At 54.2% G+C, this 10,297-nt stretch overlaps 1 protein-coding gene across 1 annotated transcript; it reads right to left on the bottom strand.

Moving 5' to 3' along the window:
• Positions 1–7,874: 7,874 nt before the first annotated feature.
• On the bottom strand, positions 7,875–9,836 carry NPG4 (protegrin 4). Its single transcript, NM_213863.1, is given in 4 exon segments — positions 7,875–8,298; positions 8,901–8,972; positions 9,125–9,232; positions 9,637–9,836. Coding segments are annotated over 4 exon segments (687 nt in total). The 5' UTR covers positions 9,835–9,836; the 3' UTR covers positions 7,875–7,989.
• Positions 9,837–10,297: the final 461 nt, after the last annotated feature.

Here is a 10,297-nt window from a genome sequence, read left to right as displayed (position 1 = left end):
TCACACCTGCTCTGGGTCCCCAGGTTGGCCGCCTCAGGAACCAGGGTCCAGGAGTGTAGTCAGCACTCTGTCCCCAGCTCTAGGTGCTGCCTGGCACCTAGGAAGCCCTAAATTAAAGTGTAATGGAGGGATGATAGTACCAACACAAACCAGAGTCTTACAGACCCGCCAGTTCCTAGTTGATAGTCAACACCACACTACCTATGATATAGGGTCAGCTCCCTGGTCTCCTCTCCTGCACTCTTCTTGACTGCTCTCTCAGTCTAAAAATGCCCCATCCCCACGTTCCCCGGGACATGGCCTGTTCCCCGGCCCCTTCCCAACCAAGTATGAGGAAAGGTCGGCTATGCTGTGACGCCAACTCTTTCTATCCGTCTCACACTCCAGGCCACTGCAGGCTGGACAGCCCTCACTAGCGCGCAAAGTCACCCCCAAGCCATGACTTTACGTATACGGATTTTGGGGACCCCCTCTGTCATCCCAGAACTGCCCCTTCCCAGACTGTGGCGTGAGCTGCTCTCCAGAGTCCCCTCTTCCCTGGTGGCTTGTGCTTGGTCTCCTTCAGCACCCTCCTCTTAACACGCAGGGCTGGTCCGGGGCTCACACAGGTGCAGGGGGGGCTGCTTCTCCTCCCAGTCCTAAGACACATTCCTGGGGACATCCCTTCTCAAGATACCCGTTATCGTGGACACACATCCCTGGTCTGTGTCTCTGAGTTCAGGACTCCCATGAACACCCCCGGCTGTCCACACTCTGCTGTCTGGCGGCTGTTGGCTGGGCACCAACCCAGGAGCCCTGAGCTGAAAGCCTGGGGAGACCCCACCTGCGCCCACTTCTTCCTCCTGAGGACACTCCCTCTGACCTCCCCACCGCCTCTGCCCTGCCCCTACCACCACCGTCTCCCTCTCGCGTGCCCACACACTCCAGACTCCACCTTCCCTGGGTTCCTGTCTCTCCCGGGACCACGGTCCACCCTCCACACCAATTCTAGGGGCTCCTTCAGGCCACTGACGTGGCCATTTCAGCCCCTGCCTTGAGCCCACACACCCCTGCCTGGCACTGGGGCCTGCATTCTCGAATCTCACCTTTGTCCCCACTTCCAGCTCTCAAACCCTACACACTGCTGTCACAGACACCCCGGCCACTCAAGCCTCTGTGTCCTCCTGCTCCTGTCCCAATGGCTCTGCACCTGATCCCTCGGCTTGCCCTGCCCTTCCACCCGAGGAAGCCTTCCCTGACCTCCAGCCACACAAGGTGCCCCCTCGTCTTGGCTCCCACAGCCTCAGGTCTTCTCTTCTGATTTGACCCCAAAAGACTCCTGGTCACTGCTCTGGTGAAGACACTGGGCTGGGGTGGCCAGTGTCGGGGGCAGAGACAGCACAGCTGGGAGAGCGAACGGGCCAAGGCCAATTCTTGTACAGTTCTCCAGAGGAATGGCATTGTGACTGTGAGGCCTGGAGTAGCTCTTTGGACTCAGCTGGGCTCTAGGCCCCGGGGACTTGCCCAGGGCACATGGGAAGTGGCAGCCAGGATGACTGGTGCTGACTGAGCCTTGGAGAAGGAAGGCGAGGTGGGCTTCTGAACAACCTGGCTTCACAGTCCAGGTATTGCCCCAGGGGCCTCTTGGTCAAGCTGTAGCCTTTCCCAAGTCAAAGGAGGAAAAGGAGGTGGTTACAGTAGAAAGCAATTAGCAATACCCACGCTTACTGAGTAGCTGGTAAGCCTGAAATGCTCCTTGGGCTTTCCTGCCTCTGCACCTTTGAATTTCCCAAACCTTGGGACTGAGCTTCCCTTCCCCATCCCCCCATGGGGAGAGGAGGCTGTTCAAGGACAAGGTCTGATAAAGGAGTCAACCGAGGGAAAGAACGTGGAACCGGCTGGCCCATAAGCGAAGCTCCCTAAACAGGAGTGGTGATGATCACCCAGAATGAGCTGCCCCCAGGCATTCTGGAGTCGGGCAGGGTGAGTTTGAATCCTCGCTTTGCCTCTCACCAGCTGTGACTCCCTTGCAAAGACTCTGCTCTGGGGGACCCTCGGCAGCCAGTGAGCGTGAAGCCAACTCAAATGGCCTCAGACGCAGCTGAGAAGGCCGTGAGGGGAGCAGGAGCTCAAGCCGGTAGATGGACACCTGGGAAGAGGCTCCTTATCCCCCTGTTCCCTTAGCCCGGTTCTTGCTTCAGGAGACAGAGAAGCGTGACCGAACCCAGCACTATGTGAAAAAGACCACACACACCACGACGAAGTGGGATTCATCCCAGGTTCACAAGGATGCTTCAACACAACGCAAATCGGTCAACATCGACCACCACATTAACAAAAGAAAAGTCAAAGACCACATGATCATCTCAATAGATGCAGAAAAAGCGTGTGACAAAGTCCAACATCCACTCGTGATACACACTCTGACAAAGTGGGTGTGGAGGGAACATACCTTAACGTAATCAAAGCCATTGATGACACACCCACAGCAAATACAGTACTCAATGGAGAAAAGCTGAAAGCCTTCCCACTAACATCTGGAACAAGACAAGGATACCCAGCCTCACCACTGTTGTGTTCACCGGAGTATTGGAAGTCCTAACCACAGCAATCAGACAAACAAAAGACATAAAAAGGATCCAGATTGGAAGAGAAGTGGTAAAATTGTCACTGTGTGCAGACGACATGATACCATACCCAGAAAACCCTAAGGACTCCACACAACAACTCCTCAAACGGATCCATGAAGTCAGCAAAGGAGCAGGATACAAGGTTAACACTCACAGAAATCAGGCGGTCCCGTCACAGCCCAGCGGAGAGGAATCCGACGAGGAACCATGAGGTTTCGGGTTCGATGTCTGGCTTCACTCAGTGGGTTAAGGCGCTGGTGTTGCTGTGAGCTGTGTGGTGTAGGTCCAATTAGACCCCTAGCCTGGGAACCTCCATATGCCGAGGGTGGGGCCCTAAAAAGCAAAAGATAGAAAGACAGAAAGACAGGAAGGAAGGAAGGAAAGAGAGAAAGAGAGAGAGAGAAATCAGTTGCATTTCTGTATACTAACAATGCAATATTAGAGAAGGAATACAAAAATACAACACCTTTTACAATCACACCCAAAAACATTAAGTACCTGGGAATAAACCTGACCACGGAGATGAAAGTCTTATCTGCTGAGACCTGTAACACCTCAATCAAGGAAATTAAAGAGGATGCCAAGAAATGGAAGGATAGTCCATGCTCCTGGGCTGGAAAAATGCATATCGTATAATGGCCACACCAGCCAAAGCACTCTACAGATTCAATGGAATCCCTATCCAATTCCCCATGACATTGTTCACAGAACTAGAACAAACAATCCAAATACTTATATGGAACCACAAAAGACCCAGAATTGCCAAAGCAATGCTGAGGAACAAAAACCAAGCAGGAGGCATCACTCTCCCGGACTTCGGGCAATATTGCAGAGCCACAGCAATCAAGAGAGTGTGGTACCAGTACGAAAACAGACATACAGACCAGTGGAACAGAATCGAGAACCCAGACACCTACCGTCAATTAGTCTTTGCCAAAGGCGGCAAGAATATCAAAAGGGGGAAAAGACAGTCTTTTCAGCCAGTGGTGCTGGGAAAACTGGACAGTCGCGTGTAAATAAGTGAAACTGGAACACACCCTCACACCACGCACAAAAATAAACGCCACATGGCTTAAAGACTTAAACATAAAGCAAGACACCATCAAACTCCTAGGAGGGAACAAAGGCAAACATTCTCTGACATCTACCTTACAAACGTTTTCTTAGGTCAGTCCCCCAAGGCAACAGAAATAAAAGCAAAAATAAACCTATGCGACCTAATCAAACTGACACCCTTTGGCACAGCAAAGGAAACCATTAAAAAAAGAGAGAGAGAGAAACAAAAAGACCACGTACAGAATGGGAGAAAGGAGTTTCAAACGGTGCAACGGACAAGGGCTTCCTCTCTAAACTATGCAAGCAATTTATACAACGCGAGAGCAAAAAAAGCCAACAACCCAACGGAAAAATGGGCAAAAGACCTGAACAGACATTTCTCCAAAGAAGACTTACAGATGCCCAACAGGCACAGGAAAAGATGCTCCCCATCTCGGATTATTAGAGAAATGCACATCAAAACTCCCATGAGGTACCACACCTCCCACCAGTCGGAATGGCCGTCATTAACAAATCCACAAATAACAAATGCTGGAGAGGGTGTGCAGAAGAGGGAACCCTCCCACACTGTTGGTGGGAATGTACCTTGGTACAGCCACTGTGGACAACAGTATGGCGGTGCCCCCGAAAACTTTCCGCAGAACCACCACATCATCCAGCAATCCCACTCTTGGACATGCGTCCGGACAAACTTTTCCTCGAAAAAGACACATGCACCCGTATGTTCACTGCAGCGCTACTCACACTAGCCAAGACATGGAAACAACCTAAAGGTCCATCGACAGATGAGTGGATTAAGAAGACGTGGTATATGTACACAATGGAATACTACTGAGCCATAAAACAGAACGAAATCAGGCCATTTGCAGCAACACGGAAGCAACTAGAGACTCTCATGCTAGATGAGGTAAGTCAGAAAGAGAAAGACAGTACCACATGATATCACTTATATCTGGACTCTAATCTTCAGCACAAATGAACCTTTCCGCAGGAAAGACACTCACGGACTTGGAGAACATGCTTGTGGCTGCACAGGAGGAGGGGGAAGGGAGTGGGATGGACTGGGAATTGGGGGTCAATGGATGCAACCTATTGCCTTTGCAATGAATAAGCATGGAGATCCTGCTGTGTAGCCCTGGGACCTGTATCTAGTCACTCATGGTGGAGCATGATGGGGGATGACATGAGACAAAGAATGTATACACGTATGTGGGACTGGGTCTCTTTGCCGTACTGTAGAAAACTGACAAAACCCTGTAAACCAGCTACGACGGGAAAAAACCATTTAAAAAATATTTTTAAGAATACAGGTGGATGACGATCTTACAAAAAAGAGAGAGAGGGAGGGAGAGAGAGAGAGACTCAGACAGAGTGTTAAGGCACGAGTAAGGAATGGGGTCAGGAGTGGGAGGATCTGCAGCCACAGTGGCTGTGCCCTGAGATGATCAGGCTAGGCCCTGGGCACTCTCCCAGTGGCAGCTTCTAACCCACAGAGAGCAATGGTCCTGCGGAGGCTAGGCCTGAAAGAGTGTTGTCACCACCTGGCCCCCAGCCTGGGCTCCGCCTTTCCCAGTGCCCCTCCAGCTTCCCTACCGGTCTGGTTCTGACAGACATCCTTTCCCACCACGCTCTGCACTTAAAAAAAAAAGGCCCCAGTCGGACAAAGCACAGCCTCAGCCGTGTGTGGCCCCGAGTCCTCAGGCCAGTCCCAGAGCCCCGGGCTTCCAGGCATCAAAGCAAAGTGGTCAAGACAAGGAGCAGGGCCAGGGCTGAGCGACCTGGCTTCCGGTCCCGCCCTCCACCCAACCTGCTGACCTTCTGGGAGAAGGTAAACCAGATTTTCCCCAGCTGCCCCTCCCTCTCCCGCCCTGGGAAACGGAAGATGTCTTACACCTGCAGAGGAGGCCCTCCTATCCTCCATGGAGCTATTCCTGCCGCACAGAACTTCAAGGTGCGGGCCAGGGGCCCAGTCTCCACTGGGTAAAGGGGGACAGCAGGCAGCCACTTTATACAGCCCCTCTTCATGGTCCCCCGGAGAAGCCTGGCCCGGCACAGGCCATTATCCATGTCCCCCACCCTGTCCCACTTTTCAGGAGCCTCCCGCAGGACACTCCCTCAGGCCATGAGGAGGAAGGAACCAAGATGCTTCCTGCGTCTTGCTTGGGCCTACCTGGGCAACTGGAAACCTCGCAGACCTGCGGGAGTGGGACAGCTCCGTCCACCCCATGGGCAGGTGTGCCGCCTTTAAAAAGAATACTTTTAGGAGTTCCCGTTTGGGCGCAGAGGAGCCAAATCCAGCTAGTTTCCCTGAGGATGCAGGTTCCATTCCTGGCCTCGCTCAGGGGGTCCAGGATCGGGCATTGCCGTGAGCTGTGGGTGTAGGCTGCAGATCGCCTCGGATCCCATGTTGCTATGGCTGTGACATAGGCCAGCCGCTGTAGCTCTGATCTGACCCCTTGCCTGGGAACTTCCACATGTGGGCGGCGCAGCCCTAAGAACAAAAACAGAAGAAGAAGAAGAAGAAGAACTTTACTTATCCACCATAAATAAAATAACAACTATATTGGGCTATAGTAGTACAGTATAATAGTACTGCCTTTCCTTTCTTTCTTTCTTTTTCTTTTTTCTTTTTTGCTTTTAGGGCCACACCCTCAGCCTATGGAAGTTTCCAGGCCAGGGGTGGAATTGGAGCTACCGCCACTGGCCTACACCACAGCCATAGCAACGCGGGATCTGAGCCGCATCTCTGACCTACACCACAGCTCACTGGCAACACTGAATTCTTGACCTACCGAGGGAGGCCAAGGATCAAACCTGCATCCTCATGGATACCCGTCGGCTTTGCTTCCACTGCCCTACAACCTAGGGAAGTCCACCTACGATTTTCAGGTGAACATGTGTAATCATACCATAACACACATGATGCTCACAAATATCATGCTATATGGAGAAACTGGCCAAAAGGAATATTTAGGTTCTACTTGTATCACCTGTAAATTTCAAGATCTAGCACTGCTAATCTAAGGAGTTCAAAGTCAGGGTCATGGTTATGTGGAAGGGGTTGCAACCGGAAAAGGGGCAGGGAGGTTCCTGAGTGCTGGTTACACAACTGTGTTTATACAGCAAAATCTCAGCAAGCTGTACACTTACGATGAGTGCACCTTATTGGTATGCATTTAATATTTCACCTAGAACTTTTATGCGTAGGAAAATTTCACATTTAATATTGAGGGGAAAGGGCAAATTGCAGAGTAACTCATGCAGTTTGATTCCATATGGAAAGCGTCAATCAATATAAAACAAGACACCGTATTTCTTCACGTTCATAAATGCATATAAATATCTAGAAAGATCAGAGCAGGGAGTTCTCTTGTGGCACAGCAGGTGAAGGATCCACAGTGTTGTCATTGCAGCAGCTCAGGTAACTGCTGTGGTACACGTTCAGTCCCTGGTCCAAGAACTTCCACGCCGGGTGGGCATGGCCGAAAAAAGAGATCAGAACAGATACACACCAAGTTGATGAACGGAGGTTATTTGTGATGGGGGTGAGTAGGGCTTAGAGTCGCGTGGTCAAAAGGGCTTCAGCTGTCCTAGGATTGTTTATGAACTTTTCATAAAGAGCATGATGTCTTCTTTTTTTTTGGTTCCTTTTTAGGGCCGCACTTGTAGCATATGGAAGTTCCCAGGCTAGAGGTCAAATGGGAGCTATAGCGGCCGGCCTTTGCCACTGCCACAGCGATGCCAGATCCTTAACCCACTGAGCAAGGCCACATCCTCATAGGAGACGGGTTTGATTCTGCTGAGCCACAACCAGAACTCCAAGCGTATGTCTTTCTAAGAACAATTGTAATAAAAGAAGATGAAGGGAAGGAAGGAAGGAAGGAAGGAAGAGGGGCAGAAGGAGGCAGTCATGAGCGGACGACTTGGGGCCCAGGCACCCTTTGCTGGTGTTGTGACTATGACAACCCCAGAGACTCGGGTTTTACCTTGGTGATGGGAAGGGCCCCAGGGCCGCCCCAGAGCCCTTTTCAAACTCCCTGCTGCCTTCCCTCCAAGCCATCCTAGAAGGAACAGTGGCCTCACCCATCTCTGTGGTTATAGCACCACACACACACACACACACACACACACGAGTTCTCCCAGAGTTAAGGACTCAGGGTCAGGAAGTGGGAAGACAGGAGACAATGAAACTGAAGCCTGGAGGAAGTTGGTTTCACAAGAATTTATTTGACAGATGCGGGCCTGGGCAAAGCAGATGCTTAGGTCTCCTTGCTGGGATTTTAATGTACCGAAAGGCCTTCTGGGTGAGTTGCCTGCAAATCCTTCACCGTCTACCAGGGAACCTTGGTGGACCGAATGGTGGGGGACGGAAAGGTGGAGGCGGAGGGAACCACGGCCCAGGGAAAATTGGCGGAGGGAACGGGGGCCCTGGGAAATTTGGGGGAGGGAACCGGGGCCCGGGGAAATTTGGGGGAGGGAACCGGGGCCCGGGGAAATTTGGGGGAGGGAACCGGGGCCCGGGGACATTTGGGGGAGGGAACCGGGGCCCGGGGACATTTGGGGGAGGGAAAGCCTGCCGTCGCAACCGTGGTCTTCGTAGGAACGGCCACCACCAGGGAAATCTCCTGACACCCTGAATCAGTGACCAAGAGAAACAGGTTTTGGGTGGGGCCTGGCCAAGGGTCAAGACAAGAACCCTCCCTCCAGACTAGAAAAATCCCTGAATGGGGAAACAGTAAGAGGCTTGGGGCCCCAGTCCACCTCTGGCTGTGACCTTTGGAGCACGTGGTGGAATCCCCCACAGACACATAAGTGGACTCAGGCCCAGAGATGGCTGGGGGCTTGCCAGGGTCCCACACCCAGCCCCGCAAAGCTGGCCAGGAGCAGGGCCTGCAAGTCCATTAGTCCGGTCACTGCCTCTCAGCCGACAGCACAGGAAGAACCCGCTGGGATCTTGGGAGAAGAGACAAGGCTGGGCCCCACCCAAGAGTGTGATTCAGAGGGTCGGGGTGGGGCCTGAAATGTGCCTTTCTGACAAATACGAGGGGGGGACCCCATTGAGGGAACCGCGGCCCTAAGGATGACAGAGCCAGACCTGGAGCCCTGGGGCCGAGGTGAGGGAAGGGCCGGGGTAGGAGGGCCTTTCCACGCCCTGGATGGGGCAGCGGGTAACACTCCCAAGGAGTTCCCCACACCAAGCCATTAGCAACTTGACACCAATAAGGGGCCACTCACCTCATTGCAGGTGATGTCGAGCGGGTCCTTGATCTGATCCAGGGTGACTGTCCCCACACACTGTTTCACCCGCTGGAAGGGGAGACTCAATTTCAAAATGGGACCCCCCCTCCTCCATCCATGAGCTCCCAGCCTCACCCCAGGGCCTGGACATCTTCCCCAGCAGGCTCTCCTGTTCAGCTCCTTGGGAAGCATCCGCCAGCGCCCCCAGCCCCCAGCCTCACCCCGTTCTCCTTGAAGTCACACAGCTCCGGGGGCCGCCGGGTCGGCCTGGGACACACAGTCTCCTTCACCGTGAAGCTCACAGGTTTTGGGGTGCCCGGGTCCTCGTCCTGGTCAAGGATCAAAGTGGGGAGATGGGACTCGGGCTCAGGCTTCCCCCTCGGATCTGTCACCCCCTCCCCGCCCCCACCTAGACAGCAGCCTCTGCAGCCCCTGCTGGGAGCCTGGCCCTGGGCTTGGTGCTGGGTGCACAGGGGAGGGGACAGAGCCCGCTCCTGCCTCACAGGCTGTGCAGGGCCCTGAGCCCACAGCCCAGAGGCTAAGGCGGGAAGCTCTCACGCGGGCAGGGCACCCAGCTCTGGGAAGGTTTCCTGGCAGAGGGGGTCCCCCTTAGAGGGACAAGTGCCTTCCTGGCAGGAGGGACAGCCTGAGCAGGGGGAGGGACAGGGAGCCCCGAGGCGGGTGGGGGACAGCCCCCGCCCCCCAGCCCCTCCTGAGCCCCTGCCCGACTCACGGCCTTGGGCGGCTGGTCCAGCTCCAGGAGGCGGTAGAGATTAGCTTCCGAGGACTGCTCGTTGAGGCGATCCACAGCACGAAGCACGGCCTCCCTGTAGCTGAGGGCCTGGGCGCTGGCCGAGGGCACCACGAGTGCCAGCAGCAGAAGCCACAGTGACCAGCGCCCCAGGCACAGGCTGGCCCTCTGGGTCTCCATGGTGCCCAGGTGAGCCTCCTCCCAGCCTGCGGGACCCTCCTTTATGCCCAGCCTGGGTCTGGGACTTCCTGAGCGGCCCCATCCCTGGCTGCCTCCCAGGATGCTGGCTGGACTTGCCTCAGCCCTGGCTCTTGCCTCAGGGGATTGCTGGGCAGTGGGGAAGGACGGGCGCCTGTGCAAGGTGAAGAAGTGGTTTCTCCATCGCCCTGACAGTGTCCTGGCCTCTCCTGGGCCCCACAGGCAGTGTCACAGGCAGGGTTGCTCAAGAGGGTTGGGTCCTTCAGGAGAAGGAGAGGCAGGCACTGTCTCACACCTGCTCTGGGTCCCCAGGTTGGCCGCCTCAGGAACCAGGGTCCAGGAGTGTAGTCAGCACTCTGTCCCCAGCTCTAGGTGCTGCCTGGCACCTAGGAAGCCCTAAATTAAAGTGTAATGGAGGGATGATAGTACCAACACAAACCAGAGT

Source organism: Sus scrofa, chromosome 13, assembly GCF_054392235.1.
Source record: "Sus scrofa isolate SSC_HxYL_T2T_F1_AM1 chromosome 13, Sscrofa_HxYL_maternal_Yorkshire_Landrace_v2.0, whole genome shotgun sequence".
Lineage (NCBI taxonomy): Eukaryota > Metazoa > Chordata > Mammalia > Artiodactyla > Suidae > Sus > Sus scrofa.
This window is presented reverse-complemented; position numbering and strand designations above follow the sequence as displayed.